Source organism: Pterocles gutturalis, unplaced genomic scaffold, assembly GCF_000699245.1.
Source record: "Pterocles gutturalis isolate BGI_N339 unplaced genomic scaffold, ASM69924v1 scaffold10546, whole genome shotgun sequence".
In the NCBI taxonomy this organism is placed as follows: domain Eukaryota; kingdom Metazoa; phylum Chordata; class Aves; order Pterocliformes; family Pteroclidae; genus Pterocles; species Pterocles gutturalis.
Window position 1 is genome coordinate 86,576 of NW_010097880.1, and position 19,670 is coordinate 106,245.

General features: G+C 40.4%; 1 protein-coding gene across 1 annotated transcript; it reads right to left on the reverse strand.

The window, feature by feature from the left end:
• Positions 1-8,754: 8,754 nt before the first annotated feature.
• Positions 8,755-18,896, reverse strand: UBLCP1 (ubiquitin-like domain containing CTD phosphatase 1). Its single transcript, XM_010086942.1, has 10 exons — positions 18,705-18,896; positions 18,200-18,291; positions 17,697-17,782; positions 17,490-17,605; positions 16,300-16,398; positions 15,286-15,323; positions 13,095-13,193; positions 12,517-12,633; positions 11,069-11,196; positions 8,755-9,772 (listed from the first exon to the last, which is right to left on the reverse strand). Exons 1-10 carry the CDS (start codon positions 18,856-18,858, stop codon positions 9,745-9,747), a joined length of 957 nt encoding a protein of 318 aa, XP_010085244.1. The 5' UTR covers positions 18,859-18,896; the 3' UTR covers positions 8,755-9,744.
• Positions 18,897-19,670: the final 774 nt, after the last annotated feature.

Here is a 19,670-nt window from a genome sequence, read left to right on the forward strand (position 1 = left end):
CCTTTGTGCCAGGCTTTGGGAGAAAGGCAGCTCTGATAAAATGAGCAAAGACCCTTCTTGGGGTCCGAATGCCCTGCAGAGGTGTGACCCAGCCCCAGAGCTGATTTTACCTGGTGAAATCTTGCTTAAAGCTAGACATGCTGACAGCAGAGCGGTGCACAAAGTGTGGTAAAGTTATTCACCCCCAGAGACCCATTCTTTTCAGGATGGGTGTCTGAATTAGCATATTTTTGCTGAGCCCAACAGCTTGGCTGTTCCTGCAACGAATTACACCGACAGAGATCCGTGCAGCCGGGGCGGGGAGGCACCTGTCCTGGGAAATTGCTTGTTACTGGTAGCTCTGCTCTGCCTCCTGGCAGCTGTCCTCCTCTCCTGAGACCACTGCTGGGCCAGGATGCTCTGAATGAGTTTCCTGTGCTCCTGCAGAGCCCATCACCTCTCATCACAGACCTCCAGCACAGGGTGCAGTCTCAGTGTGTCCCCTTGATGCAATAGACAAAAGGTAGCTCTAATCAAGGGCTTCTGTGTCCTGAGACTGCTCAGACTGCTCTCTTCCTCAGGGCATTGCTCACCTCTCCTGCAGTCACTGGAGGAAGAAGTTTGGGGGCAGAGAAATGCAGCTGAGATGGGCTGGGCTTTGTACCTCTAGGATTTGGGGAGAGCTTTTCAGTTAAGCTGTTGCTGGATGCAAATATTGAGGTTTAGCATCAGTGGTGGTACTCCAGGCCTGACACACACAATCACTTTTCCCTGAACCCAGCTGAGGTTTGGACTCTGCCTCTGTGAAGCTCTTCCCCTCTGTTAATACTGTGACAAAGGAGAAAGCCACCGCCTTCCCTTGACCCCAAGCAGCTATGACAGGGGCACAGCCCCAGAGCTAGCACAAGCCCCCTCTACCCTAACAGGGTCTCAGAGGACCTTCTGCTGCTGAGGGTGCTCTGGGGTTTGCTGTTGTGTCTTGGTGGCCTGTCCAGCACGTGTTGGCCATCTGGGATGGTCCAGGCCTTGGTGCTGTCCCCCCAAGACCAGGTAGGATGGTGACGCTCCTTCTCTTGTGACGAGTTGCAGAGCGCTGGAGGGGGCAGAGTGCAGTACCAAGGACGAACACTGGATGCTGCCACAGACCGGGTGCTTTTGTCGGTGGTCCTGTGTCTGTCCAGTGCAGTTCAGCTTTGAGTGCTTCTGGCACCAGGCTGTGACCCTTGCTATGGGGTTTTTGTAAAGCCCCAGCTCTTGGAGTGTAGTTATTAGGTGAGACCTAAACTTCTACCTTCCTAAAAATATACATATATTTATCTAGTTTAAGCTCCTCTAATATGAGGTGAAATCATGATTCAAGGAGGAGGGTGAGAAAACTCAAAGGCAGAATAACAAACTTGTTTGAAAAATCAGCATTATGTTGTACTGCAGAGGACATATATTTCCAGGGGACTAAATCCCAGTCCTTGTTCTGTTTGCAAGTCTGATTAGCCCTGGGTCATGTCATGCAAACATTCACCTGGTTGCTTCAGGAGCCTGGCAGATGTCACAGGTGCTGAGACAAAACTGTGACCTTCCTGCCGAGCTCTGATAACAGCCCTTATTCTTGGCTCCATGCCTCCAGTTGTTCCAGTTGCACTAGTGCTGCAGCCCTTGTCTTGGCAGCAGCTCTGCCTTGAGAGGCAAGCTCCGTGCCTTGGCAGGGAGCTCAGGTGTCTTTGACGTAACAAGTGCTGCGTCTCCTCTTTGGCTTTTTGGATGGGGGGGGGGGGGGGGGGGAAAAGGCCACTCAAAAATTAAAACAGTGGCTTTTGCAGGTGTATATGCTTGTTCCTCCCTGTTTGGCTAAGTTGTGCCATGCAGTCTTACTTTTTGTAAGAGGACTGTGGGTGTGTGTGGGGAGCTTGTCCTGGAGCTGCAGGGGAGTCAGTCGTGTTTATTTGGAAACCCAACAGCAGGCAATAAAGCAGCTCTCTTGAATCAGTGGGAGAGGGCGGCTCCTGTTCCTCCAGTCTGGATGTGGGACTCTGTCCCAGGGAGTCTGGGGAGGTATTGAACCACCTGAAGCAGGAAACATTGGTGCTTTAGCAGAGCTGGAGAGTGGGGAGCTTTCCAGCCCTCGGGGGCAGGCTGCCAGGGCACTGGGGTGACCCTGCCCGTTACCTGGGACTGTGCCAGCCACGGCTGGGGACACCTGGACTTGTTTGTAGTGCCAGAGTTTTACTGTTGACTTCACTATAACAATAGCTGTATCTGGTAGGTTTTTAAAGCTAGGAGTTTGCTGCAGCTCCCCCAGCAGACACTGCGGAGCTCCCCTGATAAACTGCAGCACAGCTGGGACGGCTCCTGGGGAGCTGCGCTGCTATTGCTGTCGCAGAAAGAACAGGTTGAGGGGGATAGACAGGGAGCCTCTATAGCAAAGAGACTAGTGGCTACTGTCCTGTAACATGCAGCCCATGTCCTGCTGCTTAATTTGATTTTTATGGTGATCTTGTGGGAAAATATATTATGGAGGAAGTATTAATAAACTTCCTTTCCCCTCTCTGCAAAATGAAAGTCAACGTAAGACAGGGGTAAAGGAGAATGTAAGGAGCAGATAAAGCCACAGATACCGTGGTGGGGAGAGCTATTTCTGTGGGTGTACAGACAGCCTTTGGGGTGGAAAAGCTGTTTAATCAGCTGAACTTGGAGGGGGAAAGCACAGGCACAGCTCCACATACCTTCATGCTACAGAAAATGTGAAAGCATTTCTGTTGCTTACATTGAGGAGCCTTCATTCTTCTTGCATAAAGTTTAATTCAGTAAGCTGAGTCTCTTGTGGGCAGTGAAGGTTAGCTGAGCCAACCTGTAGCCAGCTCAAGCGTCCAGCTTTGGCCAGTCAAACCTCCCCTCCCCTTTAAAGCAGACCCTGCTGTTGAGACAGGAGGCTGATAGGGTGTAATTAGAGACGAGCTTTAACCCCTGCTCTTAGCAAATGAATAGTCTTTGGTGATGGTGCTTTGTTATGAGAATGAAGCTTGAGCTTCCCTGCTGTGTCATGGCTCTGTCACTGCTGCTGGAAAGGTGGTGGAAATAGGGGAACCAGAGAGGACCATGGGGCTGCCTTTAAAAAGAGGGAGTGTGGGGTCTGGGAACATTTATGGAGTCAGGGAGAGGATGCCTGGGGCAGGAGACCAGCCTCAGGGTAAAGCACTGTGCCTGCAAGCAGGAAAGCTGGGCTTGGGGCAGTCAGAGGCTCTCGATGGGCAGTGGTGACCCCAAAGGGTTTTGCTGGATTTTCTGTGTTGTGGGTAAAGGAGAGTGACTGTACCCAGCACTGAGATGGGGAATCAAAATGAGCAGAATCCTTCCTGGAGATCAGCCCAAGCGGTTCTGTGGCTGTGGCCGCTCTCTAGCAATAGGAGAAGGGCTCAGACACTAGACCTGAGGGTGAAAGCAGACATGATGGTCATGGGGAGATGGGTGTCCATGGCACGCTGCTCTAGGACATTGCTCTGGGATCTCTGCCCAGCTACTGCACCTCTGCAGCATGAGCAGGGGCTGAGGAGAGGCAGGACTGCATGGACCTGCACATACCCCTCCAGCCTCGCTCTGTTGCTTTTGAGGCACATCTGTGTTGTCTTGAGAAAGTCCTGTTGTACCCATGTGTTCTATTATCACCTAGGAACAGGAGAACAGCACAGATCCATGGGTCAGGGAACGGTTTGGGCAAATACACTTGCTGCTAGGCCCTTGTTGTAGGGCTGGAGAGGCTGCTTGACACTTTTGGTGCATGAACAGCCAGCCCAGTGCTGTCTCTGCTGGGTAAGATAAGGTCATGCTGTGCTGTCTCCCACCCCTGTGAAGCTGGTGCAACCCAGGCATTGCCTGTCAATGGGCTCTAGCAGGAACGTCAGCTCAAAAGCTCCTGTCTGCTTTCCTTCCCAGCCTTTAGCACCTTGCTACAGGGTTTGTCCCATGCCTGGCTGAAGGGTTCTGCTCAACTCTCTGGAAAAACAAGGCAGGAGGGGGGGTATAAAGCTCAGCTGGTTCTTGTGAAAGATTGACGAGTGCTGGAAACTCTGCCCGTAAGTCTCCATTTGCCCTGCTCACTGCCCAAAGAGTCTGATACCTCAGTGCTGCTGCTGGTCCCTGGCTTGGTTCAAGTTTCTTTGGAGGTAACACTGTGACTTTTTCCCTTTTGTAGTTTCTGGAATTGTGCCCTGTACTTGACTGAGTCATGCTCGTGGGTCTGTAATTATCTGTTACCTACATACCCATTAAGGGATTTTATATGTTAATTTCACAAGATCTACTGCTCATTTCGGTGTTTTCATCTTGCTGGCTGCCTGTAACCTCTGCATGCAATGTGCTGGGTTAACTGCAGGGTGAGCAGAGGTGCAGACGAGCATTTCTCCCTAACTCCCCCTTATCTCTGACCCTCAGCTGTGCAGTTGGACTCCCAGCACCCAGCTTCTGGAGGCTTCTGGACCAGCACTGAGCTGTGGGGCTCTCAGTGTGCACACTTCAGTGCATCTTTACACGCATCGGAGAGTAACAAATGGTTCTGCATCAGTGACGTAAGTTTAACTGCACAACTATTTTATAGCATCTCTAAGGTTAAAACCACACAAACATCTTTTCAGGAGGTTGTCTGATATTTTTCAGTGAACCAAACAAACCAATCATCAGGTTAAGGAAAAAAAAATTACTTTAAGTTACTTAAATTCTTAATATTTAGGCTACTTGAAAGCAGAAACACACATACAAAATGCAATATTTTGATTCTGTTTAAAGAAGTCAGAATTTTCAATTATTTGCCTCCTTTCTTCCAGCTGCAGCTGCTCATTAAATTCAAAACAAAGCAGTTTAATAGCTTCTGAATGCATTTATCTCAACTAATTTACTATTTGGGTGGGTGGGGATATGGCTTGGATGGAATTACAAACCCACCTGCATCTGAAGCTCAGAATTTCTTTTCAAGTGTTAGGCGCAAATTATTTAGTTTTTATTTTGTCACCCTTTGTTACAGAAAAAAGCTTAACACCATACCTGTTATGCCTAGTCACATTTGTGAGGGACTAAACAGATTTAAAAAACCCCACATCACTTTCATTTTCATCTCTGAGGCAGTTTAATACACTCTTCCAAAAATGTGCTCATTTTGGTCCTGATTCAAATAATATCCATCATTAGGACAGCAGAGGGACCCAAAAGTCACACTGGCATCAGTTGTGCTTGAAGCATGTGCTTGGAATTCTGCTCATGCTCACCTACTACCCTGCTGTTTGAGGAGTTCCCTACTCTCAGATGTCACATACCCATGTGTGCCATGAAATGTGGACGGAATATAGAAAGCAGGGTAAGGAATCAGTAAGCTTTGCGAAATACAATTCTAGAGCCATCTCACCTTGCCCTAGGAAGCAGGTATCTTGGAAAGCTTTATTAAAACTTGTTACACTAACGTTATTCTTCCTGTGCCACCATTGTATGCATCTGTGCGTGGCAAGGAAAGACGCCAGCTCTGCGCAGGCTCCTGAGGACTAAATGAGGATAGGAGTGATCGCAGCATCAAAGCAGCATCAAAAGGTACCCAGAGATGAGCAAACTTCATAAATAAGCATAAATCACGAAGCTCAGGGATGTATGGGAAAGCTCATCAGTATATAAATAGTTCCTTTTGAAATCCTCTGTTATGAAACACCGTAAGAAAAGGGCTGATGGATGAATGGTGATGTTGAGGCCTTGTGTGGTTATTGGGGATCGAAAAGATAACAGGATCGCAGCGCAGGGATCTGGAGTGGAGAATTCAGCAAGGATGGGAAAGAAAGGCCTAAGATAGACAGTGGGGTCCAGAAGGCAGCAGAGTCAAACTGAGTACTGTACGGCATCACAGACATTTTTCACCGTTCTCTAGAAAAACCTAACCTAACTGAAATCGTTCATCTCTCTCCATGAGGCACTTCTTCCAGACCCTAAATCTTTTGAGTTGCTTATACCTAAAACATGTCCTGATGAGTGAAGAGCACTTTCACAACAGAGATGTCAGTGTAGCACTCCAGCAACTTTGTCACAGGATATTGCCACTATTACTTGTACAAGAAACAACATTTGAAGGATGCACCTTGTCTTTTCCAGCATAGATCGGTATTTTTCTCTTCTAGTCCTGTTATCCCTCAACACTTCCTTTTCACTGAAATCTTTCTCCATCAATCCCCCAGCCAGAGCACTTCATCAGCCACCCTACACTGGGTGCAGCGGTCACCCATGTTGACACTGGCTCCTGCTTGCCATGACTGAGGATTCTGATGCCCTCTGACACCTCTTCCAGCATTTCTGGTTCTAAACAGCTGTAATGAATCAGGAGAACTGTGTATTTGTCTTTACCCTCTGAAACAAAGTTTTTTATCTAGGCTTCATCGAGTTGGTAGAAAGTATTCAGCACTTCTCACATCAGTCTTAAATACATCCTGAACAGACAGAGTGGAAAATTGTCTTAAACCCTGTGGCATCCACTTACTGTCAATTGCATGTCAAGTCAGGAATAAAAATTGGCAACTAGCTGTAGACTTCACAGTCGTGCATCAGGATTTGTGGAGCTGAATTTGCAGTTCAGTTCTTGGCTTCAGCTGTCACTCTGTGTACCTCCAGTGATGAGCATTCATGCCACAGTGAGGCATTGGAGTTGTCAGATACCCAGAGCTTACATAAATAACTTCATTTTTAAATGGACTGTCTCTTTTGGTATGAATAATCAGACAGAACAACATATAAAATATTTGACATGTACTGGGGAGTCCAGTACCATCTCTAACACACGAAAACATTTTGAATGTTCAGACTCAATTTAATGCTTCTCCAGAGTTTGCAGAACAGTGAATTAGGAGCTCTGTAATTAAGCCACACACTCCTGCTCTTTGATTATGCTTTAATCCTATTTCCTGTAACAGAGATTGTGAAAGCCGTTGATCAAATACTTCTCAGGGACCTCAATATAATCTAAGACTTAACTAAATGTTAGCAGAGAATAAGACATTAAATTTTGCTGTTGATAGTTATTCCCAGGGCTCAACTACACTTCAGAAATACAAGTAGGTCAAAACTGTGCTTCCTATCAAAAAGGAGGAAAAAAAAATCATAGGGATTTTTTCCTCTGAACTTATAAGCAACAATTATTTTGGGGCTAAGCAGAGAAATAGCCATTTATCCTTACAGTTACACTAAATTCTGGTAGTTTGTCACAGAAAAATATTGTATGTACAGCCCGGAAGAGTCATGTAACATATACAAACACAAGAGCTGTGCTGCTTTGGCCAAAGCTCCCCCCCGAAGTGGTTAAAGGGGAGCACGCAAGCTTGGCCAGTGTTTGACCTGCTCTCAGTACCTGCAATTCTTCTATTAAGGATATTAGACCTTCCCAGCCTCTTCCCTTTAGCATCTGACTATGGACTTGCTTGTGAAGTTGTCTAACACCCTTCTGAACCTGCTGATGCCATCTGCCTCCAGAACAAACTGTGGCAATAAATTCCAGGTGATCACTGCCTGCTGCTCTTAACAACTTTACGTCCTTCTATGTGTATGAGTGACCCCTCATTCTAGTATTGTGGGATTTGGTGAATATCAGTTTTGCACTTGCCTTATCCACAGCTTCATGATTTTGTAAATCTCTATCATGTCTCAGCCAAGTAAATCACTGCAGCATTTTCAGAAAAGAGTCAGTAAAATACACAGAGTTCTTTTGCAAAAAAAAAAAAAAAAAAAGGCCACATTGGAAGACTAGTCTTCAAACATAAAATACAACCAGGGAAACAACATTAGTCATAAAAGACATAATGACTTGCCAGCAACAGCTATGTGTTTCCATCACATCGAGAGTGTACTCTCACATTTCAGTGCAGCTTATAAAATATCTGAAAGGGGAGTGCGCATCTACTTCAGATCAGAAAATACTTTGAAATTCTGGGATGAAATCCCAGTGCCACTGAAATTAAAAAATCAAGTTTTTTTTTTTTAAATATATAGCAAAGTATAAAGCAAAAGAAAGGAGTATCACTCGTTCACTGTAAAACTTGTTTGTATACCAACTTCAACAAAAAGCTATGAGCACATGCTTAAATACATTCCCTTGGTTCTGTTTTCTCTATCTGATAGCATGATACTCTACAGGTGATTCAAGTGCCATGCCTTGACTTCTTTCAGTCCTTTAAATGGAAAGGTATTCTACTATACCATACACTAGTCCTATATTCCAATACCTGTGTTACTGCAGCTTTTCTAGGTAAAGGGTCACTGTTCTCAAGGATTGTATCTGCACTGTACATACATGAGTGAGTCAGCCTTCTAGTTCAGAAACCAGCTCCAGGAGTCAAAACTTCAGAAATTCACCCTCCATACTTACCTAAAATAAAGATTTTTATGCATCAGGTTTCTGGCTTACTAGTTTAAAACACAGCTTGGGTTGGCACTAAACCATAAAGAGCAGCGGATAAGAAACTGTATTTTTTCTGACAGGTCATTGAGCCGGAGCCTAACATGCTCATCTTAACAGCTCATTTGTGTCTCCCGTCCTGACGTTCTGACATTTGCTGTCAAGGTTCCTTTCCCGGGCAGCTAGGCGCTTCACTATTCAACACCACCGCCCTGATCTGCAGCGGCACATACCAGTCTCTTACTTAACTACTGATGCAAAATCAGTGTTTCTGGAATCCAAAGAAATGCCCCAAAAAAACTAAATTAAGATTATCAATAGCTTCTCTGTTATGCAAACTAGATATTTAAGACAGCAGAGGACACAAATTATGAAAAAGGTATTTATTATTTACACAACTGCTATAGTTCCTTAAGAACAATATATACCATTTTTATTTGAAAGGGTCAGTCTTCTTTCAAATACATGAACTGCATAATGCACAAGTGTTGGTAATGCCAAACAGCAGTCACATCACACTTCTATAGTGCAGGCATAAGCAGCGCAAGTAAATGATATTTTAAGAACAGTATGGCTGAATATTGTATTTAAACACAGTGTTTGCACTTTGACAAGATTTAGCTAGAAGAGAACAAGGGTTTTGTTCATGCTTTGTTAGGAATGTGACTTTCCCATCTGAGGTTTAAATCCTGTATCTGACATAAGAGAATTTTTCAGGCAGACTGCTTTTCACTTACCAAATAAGAGTGGGTTTCTCTCCCTCAAACTTCAGTCTTTTGCTTTCCAGTAAACACTGCTTTATAGTACAAGTTCACACACTGGGGTAAATTGGCCACAGAGGTGGTACTTCCCCATCTTATTGTCTTGCACAGAGAAACACTGACATACTAATACATACCAAACTTAGACAACTTGTAATTTATAGACTTAAATACTGGAACAGGAGAGGGAGACTGTTTCTAAAGATGGAGGGAATACAGGGCTTATACAATTCATATACTGCCAAGGTTGGCTTCTTACTCAACTTTTTTGGTCTAAATATTTTTTCTAGTTTCAGAATGGTTTTGGTCTTTAATGGTTATGGTTGCACTTCGGCAGCAAAGGAGAGGGAAGTATTTTAAGTAGTAACACCAGAACTGAATGCAAGAAAAAGTAACCGACTTGTTTCTCCCACTGAGCTTATTGCTGTGATCTTTTAAAAAAAACCCACAACCAACCAGCTGGAAGACCAAGTATAGCAGTCATTCTGGCATTGGATCCAGTGTCCAGCACTATTATACTCTAGCGTAAAAGCAAGGAAAAGTCCAATGATCTTAGTTATGTTCCCTTCAATTCAGTGCCACACAATTTTGTTAGCGTTACTGTCCTTGCTTCTTTGAAAGATACCTGAAAGAAACAAAAGTACAGTTTTTCACAAAATAAGAGGTGGCACAAATACATCTAGTACCTTTTATAAACAAAGCTGGAATCTGCCTTCTTTTCCCACTAGCAATACCCCTATTGATAAACAAAAATTAGAAATGTGATCAATACTACTTCTGATTTTATTTTACTTCAACGTGCTTTCAATTCCATGATAGGCTATCTTACAGTAATTCAAAGTCACGTTTTTAGTTAGACTCTTTATTCTAAGAGGTTGAAAGTAACATCAGTGGGAAAAGCAGCTATTATTTCCTTTAAGATAAAATGGCTCATTAGATATGGCACCCCTTCAAGTAAATTCAAGACTTTAATGAACAGTCACCCAGCATAACCTGAAAAGAACAGTTCTCTGGCTTCTTTAGAGAATCTGAGTTATTCTAAAATGCCTCTTATCTGATCTCACAGTTCTCCCACCACTACAATTTGGCTATATGGTGACATTGAAGTCTTTGCAAATACTCTTAAAAAAAAAAAAAAATTCCAACCAATTTAACTGACAGTGTGAAATATCCAGTGAAATTCACTGCTTTTAAAGTTTAACATTTGACCTTCTGTTCTAATCAGATGTATCAAGTTTGCAAGGCTGTTCTTTTAAGGACTGTGTGTTTTTCCAATAGCATATTGCACATGATTTTTTTCACATGTATTAAAACTTCAAGCTGTTGCATAAAACCATTAAGAAGAATTTTGCCCAAACACTTCAGCTAATCATTCTCTAGCAAGAATAAGGATACTAATAGTGCCCTAAGCATTTTTGAAAACTCTTGTTCATAACACATTCACTTACATTTTAGAGCTGATGAATACCATAAATACCACACAACCTGGATAGCACCCGAGAACCACGCTGTTAACACCCCAAACCTCTGAAGTAACCACCAGAAAAGTTGCCTCATAACAAAGGACCTGAGATCTGAACTGACAGCCTGACTTTGTAGGGGTGGAAACAGAGGGATTTCCATGGACCAGGTTCCTTCAAAAATTCTTTCCCATTTAGGAAGCATAATTGCTTCATTGAAAACAACTGGCAGTCCGGAATACTGGAGAAGTTGGAAAAAAAAATAATCCATTCTGTCAAAATCTTATAATTTTAGGGAGACAGCCCAAACACCACAGCCTTGTTAAAATTCTACTCAAACCAAGGGACCTTCATAAATGTAAGTGATGTCAAAGTTCATCAGCTCAGTTGTTTTCAAACCCAAGCAAAACACAGAGGGGGTAAGGGACAGAAGGAAGAAATAATTTTGACTCTGTTCTTACCTTTCCCAATGTTTGTGATTCAGCTCCAAGAAGTCATCTAATTTTGCTATTTCTTTGAGGTATTGAGTGAGCTTTAGAAGCTCCTTGTCTTTATCCCGATTTAAATGTGCTTTCATAAAAGGCCTTATCTACACAAAATAAATAAATTTGGGTATAACCAGCTGCTCAAAGAAAAATGCTTCCAGTTCTCTATCATTTACCACCTAGTTATATCTTCTTTCAGGTAAGAGGAAGAAAAATCTCTTCTATTAGTAGTGACATCCAATTTGTGCTTTGATCTATGCAAACTGGGCTGTAGGGTTTTTGCCCTGCATGCCCACAAGAAAATTTGTTCTGTCTTGTACTTCTTCAAGCCTTCCCCTCCCAGTCAGACAGAATGATAAAATTATCTGCAATGGCCTGCCACATTTTCTAATATAATTTTATAGATATTTTTGCAGGAGACATCAGGGGTTTTCAGCTCTGCTTTATGAGTTGTGTGGTATCACTGGAACCAGATGCTTTTTTTCAGTAAAAAGCATTTGACTATAATCATAGCTTCTGTGAAGAGAGATGTCAGATATAAAGCCTATCTGACAACTGCTTTAAACTTGGAATACATTATACTTGTGCCTTGTTTTAGTGATTCAACATTCTTGTCTGAAGCTCCGTTAACAACAGCATGACAAATATCTTTCAAATCTGAGCTAGAGGGAGCTGTCTGGATAATCCTCTCCCAGCAAGATCTTTGATATTCCCGAGTCTCCTAACAGTGTACAGTTCCAATTAACATTGTCTTGCTAGATCTCATCAATTGCTATCCTCTTCACGTCATGGATACTTTCAAAGAAACATCATCTTGACTTTCTGTATTTGAAAACATCTCTTTTTAGTACCATACTGCTCTACCATCATCTATAAGTAGAAATTTAAGCTGCATTCTTCTTATTCAGAACCACCACTGATAGTGGAGCAGGAACTAGTTGACAGTTTTATAAAATGACATACTTGCTGTTCTGCAGTCAAAATGGTTCGAGGTACTCATTATTTCCCAGAACAGAATGCTTGCCATTACATCGGCATACTACCGTGAAGTACAGCAGCTTGTTCTCTGTCTTATTTTCAGAACGTACCACTCTCGAGACTGAACATCACATTTTAATGGTGTCTGTCAGCAATGCCCAGCTTGACTATGGCTTGCAGGTATAATTTAAGCAGAAATAATAATTTAATTGATTTTGGTAGTCTCTTAAAAGCTTACTTAAGAGTGAAACAAAGCTTATTTAAAACTCCTATTAGGGAAATATTTGTCCTGAAAAACAGCAATTTAAATTAAAAAAAAAAAAAGCATCTTTGTTAGCTAAGAATAGCCTTTAAGATACAAAAAAAAAAAAAAAAAAAAAGTATGAGAACCTACTATTTGAAGTATAAGAAAGATAGTAATAAATGAAAATTCCAGATAAAATTACCTTGAGTCCATTTTGTGGATTCATTAGGAAGTTTCGGCCAATATCATCAAACATAATAGTATTTTTTTTGCTGTAATATTCTGAAAATTTTCCCCAGATAACACCAAGGGGCTTCACCTGCAAAAGGAACACATACAAAGTGACTGAGGTAAATTAGATCACAGACAGGAGACAAAAATACCAGTCTATGGGAACTTTAGTCCAAACTTGAATGGACACTTGTATTCTTTTGATGAAAAATCGGGAGGTAGTTGGGCTTTAATAAGGGAAGAGATGTGAAATAGTATAACATACTAAATATACCCCTAATTAAAGAAACCCTTTCTGTTGGTACTAAATTCTCTTGCAACAGTTAACTATTTGATTTGAAAGCAGTGTTGTCCAAACGTACTACTCAAATTACAACATCAAACATTAACAGAGAGTTTCAGTAGAAAAAAATAATCCAGGCTTCCAAGATATTCTTATAGTTTTCTTGCATGAAAACTCCAGTACAACTTCATTGGTGAATATTTCAAAGGGATATGATAACATGTCAGTTGAATGCAGAAAAAGATCATGAAAAAATAGGTACGTACATCTATTAGTCCTCTTCTAGGAGTGTGTACTGTTATCATGGCAGCACTGTCCAACATGAAGGTTATCTTGTAGTTTGCATTAGTACTCACTCCAAGCTCCTGCATCACAAAGATTTGTTCTTAAAGTTTCTAATTATGACAGTTTTACTGCTTTACAACTGGAACCATGATTATAACACATTGTCAAAGGGCGAGCTGCTGAGGATCACCAGAGACATACTAAAAATCAATATCTGGGGGGTTAAATTTTTTTACCCAATGAGAACCATAAAAGTACACCACTCTACCAAGAGAAAAAAAGCTGACATGAATTTATTTTTGCAGTGGTTTATTACCAGAAACTTAACAGCTGATGTCAGCATAAAATCGAAGCAACAAGCTCTACATGCCTCAACTTTATTCAATATCTGTAGCAAGGACAGCAACTGTGTACCATCTGCTATTTGTTCCTTCCAGTAAGTTGTAACAAATCACAGCCCAATCAAAGGTGAAGTATACAGTAACAGTTCATTGTTACCCTTTCCTCCTACACACATCCTTTTTAGAAGAAAAAAAAAAAACCAAACCACAACTTTGACTAGATGAGAGCCTTTCATTTCAATTTCAAATCCTTTCCAGAGCTAAAAAGCAATAGTAAAATGTGCTGACCTGTTATAACACAGATATTGCTGACAATTTCTGGTGCATGCAACAGCAGTAATATGTAAAGCTACACAACAAGGAGAAAATATGCACTGCAGCAGCTCTCTTACAGATATACAGCCACACTTAAGTGATTTGCTTTTACATGAAAAAGTCAATCTTGCAAATGAAAAGCGCTTCCTACCTGGGTCAGTGTCCTGTTACACCGAAAAAACTAGCTGTTCTAGACTGTCTAAATTCCAGGCATAAATAGATGGTAAACAAGAGATTAAACCTGGTTATCTGATACTCCCTTCTTTTTAATGCTGTTCCTGCTTTGTAGTTTAAAACAAACTTTAATGCCAAGTATTGCTAGGATCATAGTTTCCCAACAAAAAGTGAAACTTTTAGAGGTAAGCCCCACTTGTACTTTCAGTTTAAGAAGTAGCAGTTGGCATTTAGTGGTAGGAACCTCAACTGATCAAGATCCTGGAGTGGGCAGGGTTGGAAAGGTGACTTAGAAATGTAGAAAGGCGACCACTGCAGGGGAAACAGCCCAGTTTGGAGCAACAGTTCTCCACAGGATTGAGCCCTAGTACTAGACTGACAGACACCACATAAACAGAGATGTAACACTGCCACAACAAGTGCAACGTTTGCAAGGCTTAACACTGATTTTATTTGCACTAACTCCACTTTATAGCTCTCATTAAAGGCTGTAATTTCTGAGATGACTCTGAGGCACTTTTGTTTGTTTAGAAAGGTTGTAGCAATTCACTATTTTGAGAGAGAACACGGGAAAATGTGCTTTGCTCTGTTAAAACCTGAAAAAAAAATGGTTGGTCTATAACAAAGAGTGGAGATAGAAATGCTTAACTTTGGAAAAGTTTTCCCTGAAAAGGAAACAAGCTTTGATTTATAAGCAAAAAAAAAAAAAAAAAAAAAAACAACCCACCTACCAAACATTCAGCAGTTTTTACTAAGCTCATCAGATTTACAGCTAAGCCTGACTGTAAATATGTTTACCACTAGGTCAGCTGTGCAGAACTGGCTAGTTGCCTGATTTAGGTACGGAAGAAGCTAGGATTGAAAGGGCTCTTACGGATGTTTTAATAAGGCAGAGGAAGCAACAGAACCACACAGCTGCAAGAGGTACAAGATAAATATGAGAAGAGTTTCCTCTTGATAACCTACTCCAGCATGCCACATCTGTTTGCTCCTTTTAAAAAAAAAAATGATATTACACTTACAGACTTGAACTCTATAATTAGAAGTAAGATGAAAGCAATTGTGAAGGCTGTGTGACTAATCTATGTTTCAGCAGGTACTGACTTGTGTTTAGTTCTGCTAAATTTAGCACCTACTGCTGATAGTTTGTGTGGAATTCTAAAATTAAATTTAATCTATTTTTGTTACAAAAATAATTTAAAGTCGCTATGAAGATTCAAAAACACTGGGTTTTGATTCATACAATCTCCCCAGTTGCTAACACTCTATAACACCGAGCATGAGTCCAACTACATGAACAGCTAGCCAGACTAGAAATAAATTACACATTTTCAGAACTCACTTTCATTTTTGCTTCAATCCACTTCATATTAGTTGCAGCTGAAACAAAAGGGAGAAAACAGAAAGAATACTTTATCAAAATAAGTTGACAGCAAAAAAGAAACAAGCCAACAAAGTGTTCACTCAACATATAAAATTTTTACACTAAATTTAATTTCAGAAAGATCCACCCTTGTTACAACTTTTAGGGTTCACTGTTTTGAAGACACCCTTCATTCATGGAAGTTTATTTTTATTTGGAAAAGCTTGCTTTTCAAATTAACAACTAGAGGAAGCACTGCCTGCATTTAAAACATTTCCTAGATCAGCTGTTACTGAACTACAGTCTGCAGGACCATAAGAAGTGGGCTACACCTGGCTTGAAGAACGATATTGCCTCTGCAGGGTTTTCTCCTGGAAGCAATGACAATACCTACAGCCTGGAAAAGACAAAACGTCAACATTGCCCACTGTTCTAAGACTATGTGGAAACATTGTTCCAGACTATGAAAACTAAATTTTGTAATACAATTTTAACATGGTTTAAACCCTGCACTGGCTAAAGTCTGCTCTCCAGCTGTTGGACAGGAAGTGAAACAGTATGCAAAGGCAAACGATCAAGCAGCCCTGCAGACAGGAGGGTTTGGTTCATTTGGCAGCTCACTACTTATTGTCTGGATTGAGATTATTTGTAAAAACAGCTATCAAACAGTGTTTGAATGTTCATTGTACAATTTCGTTACTTCAAGCACTTGTTTGCATGTACAAAGTAACACTCAGTAAAGTGATGTTGAGCTTTATACTGTGATTAGATCCATTCAAGTGAGCAATATGTGGTGTTTTTCCACATAAGAATTACCATTTTTCTAAAATAGCTCTAATAGCTGTGTGAACATTCCTGCAACAGATAAGCATTCATGTATTGTTTTAGATCTCGTGATTCACACTAAAAAGCAATATAAAAACCTCCCACCTGGAGTCTCTGCTCTGAATGGCAATTTACAATAAACTCTTGGGTACTGAGTATAAAACTTACACCAAATTACAATATCATAATCCTCGTATGCGGATGTCAGGAATTCATGAAGGTATGGCCTCATCAGTTCTACTCCAGTTTCAGCACACGATCTGTGGTCTAAAAAATATAAGAGAGAAGCAATTCATTACTGGAGTTTAAGTTAAGTTATTAAAATGCAATCTGACTTTCCTATCTATCCAGAGACCTCAAGAGTTTCATGAGGGAGTCACTGGGGCATTTTAAAATAATTAAGTGATTCATAGCAAACCCCCATTCCCATGTTAAAGGTGGAGAGAAGAAGCAGAGGGGATATTTATCTGTTGATCCTTATAGGTATCAGAGGTCTTAGCTAATAATTAAATCAGAGATCTGTGGGTCTGAATATCTTTGAAGAGTAAGGCCAAATAGTCCATCTGTGCACCTTAGCAAATTTGTAGCAGCCTAGATATGAAGCAGATTCTTTTAAACCTAGTCCAGTTACTTTTGTGAATATATATCAAGCTTATTTCAGGCATGAAAATGTTGCCTGTTCCAATTAGAAATCTGCTGTCAAATTCTGCTAGCAGAAGTCCCCTAAACAAAAATGTTAAACTCAGCAATACGTTGAATTTTAATCTCAGATTGTAAATAAATATCAGAAAGGAAAGCTAAGGAAAAGGAATAAGGCAAGCTATTATTTACTGCTTACAGTCAAGTTGTAATGACACACCTACATCCCAGAAAATTGTCAGAAGGAAAATTCTAGCTTCCAAAAAAAAAAAAACCAGTCTGACAGAATTTTCAAGTAAAATGTGGTTTTGTGTATGGTTAGTAATGTTCTCAAAATAAAATTTGAAGCTATTCTCCCACGCCCCCCAAAAGCAGAGTCAACCAGGTACAGACCAAGATTTTACAATATCTTGCGCTGCCACTGTGATGTCCAAGATTGGTCAAGAAAAAGATTATTTGGATAGAATACTATATTGTTACTTTTTAATGTAATCTTGCAGAAAGTAAATAGTTGCTGCAGTAAAATCAACAATATGCAACACTTAAAAAGCCCAATGCATTTAAAATATGAGCAGAAGACCCATAAATATTACAAGGCAGAAGTTATATAGTACAACACATACCAAAGTTACTGAAGTAGATTTGTAAAGCAAGAATCAAGAAACGTGAACTGGCAAACAAAGTAACAAACAAAAACTACAATTTGCACAAAATCTCACCAAATAGTGTGTAATCCACATCTAGCACCAGCAGCTTTTTTCCTTCTCTAGGAGGATTCAGAATTTCCACTTTGTATTCTTTAACTCTGCGGGAAATTTTTAGTAGATTTTCTTCCCTAATGAAACAGTGCAAAAAGTTACAGTTAATGAAAATGCATACTGTACATTCAATAACAGGATTGTTTTTTAATAGCTAAAACTCCTAACCTGTTTTCTACTTCCACAACTTCCTCTTCAATATCAAAGTCATTGACAACATCATCGTTATCTGGAGGTGGCCCAAGGACGTCTTCCTAGAGGAATAATAATAAAAGATAACTAGGATCACTGAAGGAAAATAACAGTGGATACCAAGTTTCTGTTACTGTACATTACAAGAAACAAAACACTATTTAACCAAAATTATTTCACTTTACTAGTGGAAAGAATTACTAAAGCATATCGATGATTGTTCAGATATGAGAAGTCAGTGAATATCGTAAAAATGGGTTTGTACTTCACGTCCACAAGAATACAGGAGTTTAATGAATTACATTGCCGTCAGAGTTCTGCAGAAAAGCTTACTTTATGCTGAAAAATAAACAACAACACAAATCTACTGTACTATTATTTTCCAAAGGATTACTGGAATATTCAAAATTTGAAATCATAATTAGGAGACATAAAAGCATTTTTTCTGTTTTAAGCTAATGAACAAGTGAAATATTTACCAAACTCTCTTCACGAGTGCCCATCATCATGATTTTGGTATTTGGTTTCAACTTGAGAGCTCCAAGCTTAACATCATCATCTGCAGGCCTGCCTATAATGCAAGCAGATATTTTTTTTTTTTTTTTACTGGGGTAGAGAGATTTTAGAAAAACGTCAATACATTTCAGGCTTAGTTGAAATAAGCTACCCATCAAACACCAGAATACTCCAACCTGTATGATCGTCCTCCTCCATATACAGACACATTGCTTGTCTAGCTAGCAGCAATTTAACTTTTTTTTAACATACATTTGCTGCACTTCCACGGCAGCCATTAAGAAATGACCAGGTAGGTATATCAATAACAACAACATCCAGTGATGTATAAAATTCCTACGTTCATTCAAAAGCTAGATCTAGGAGGTAAATGCTCTGTTAGTATACACACCCTGACTGGGTTTAGGGGATGTTCGTCCATAAACATCTCAGATGTATACACAACAAATAATAAATATGAATAGTTACCCTTCATTTTAAGTCCAAGTAGTTTTTGACGCTCTGGTAACACTCCAGTAAGGCCTTTAAGAGACTGCTTCAGATCCAACACTGTGTCCTCTTCTGATAGCGAGGTTATCGTATACTCCTGTCCACCCCATTTTATTATGAGAGAGAGAGACATCCTTGAAGCATATGTTCAGTTTTATTTTCTGAAAAATCTGCTGCAGGAGGAAAATACAATGATCATGTAAGGAAGAAATAAGAGAATTGCTCTTTTCAGGAGACAAACCATGCAGTCTGGTTAAAGTATTTGTGATTTTTTTTATTACTTTGTACAAAGAGCTGTTTGTTTTGCATTAACAGATTATAAACATGTTGATAAAATGTTGAAACTAAGGGAGAAAGAACAGCACTAAAACTGGGGCTCTGAGTTCCACCTCAATGTATTCAGCAATGTCACATTCACCGTTTGCTCCAGCACATGCTCATTTGCTCTGTGTTCTGTGCAGGTACAGCCTGTTCACTGCACAACCGGCACCAAACAGAGTACTGCAGTACCATAAAAGTCATTTCAAAGCTCAGAAATGTCCTCTGCAATAATTACACAACTGAATCAGCCATGGATATCTTTACGTATGCAACAACAAAACAGCAAATATGAAATACCTAAAATATATAAACCCATAAAAATAGTTCTGAAACCAACAGTTCATTTTTTGCATTATTTTTCTAATCACTTTCACTAGGATCTGTGCAATACCTGCAGTAATACACACCCCAGGTCACGTCTCACTGTAGCAATATCAAAGTAGGAGTTTGAAAACAAAGCCAAAATTCACACCTACACAATGCAATTACACTGTAAGAACTGCACTTTCATTGCAGGGCTGACAAAACAACCATAATTATACCTTGTTTAATTTACTCAGCATTACTTATACAAATTGTATTTAACAGTTTAGTCCTACATTAAACACAGCAGAAGAACACAAT

What these genes read in the sequence shown, in the direction of transcription:
- UBLCP1 (XM_010086942.1), bottom strand. Translation starts at nt 18,858, where the DNA reads ATGTCTCTCTCTCTCATAATAAAATGGGGTGGACAGGAGTATACGATA. An exon ending in GCACTCGTGAAGAGAGTTTG is followed by an intron (nt 17,783 to 18,199) that starts GTAAATATTTCA and finishes TTATTCCTCTAG; the next exon opens with GAAGACGTCCTTGGGCCACC. An exon ending in ATCCACAAAATGGACTCAAG is followed by an intron (nt 11,197 to 12,516) that starts GTAATTTTATCT and finishes TATTTTGTGTAG; the next exon opens with ATAAGGCCTTTTATGAAAGC.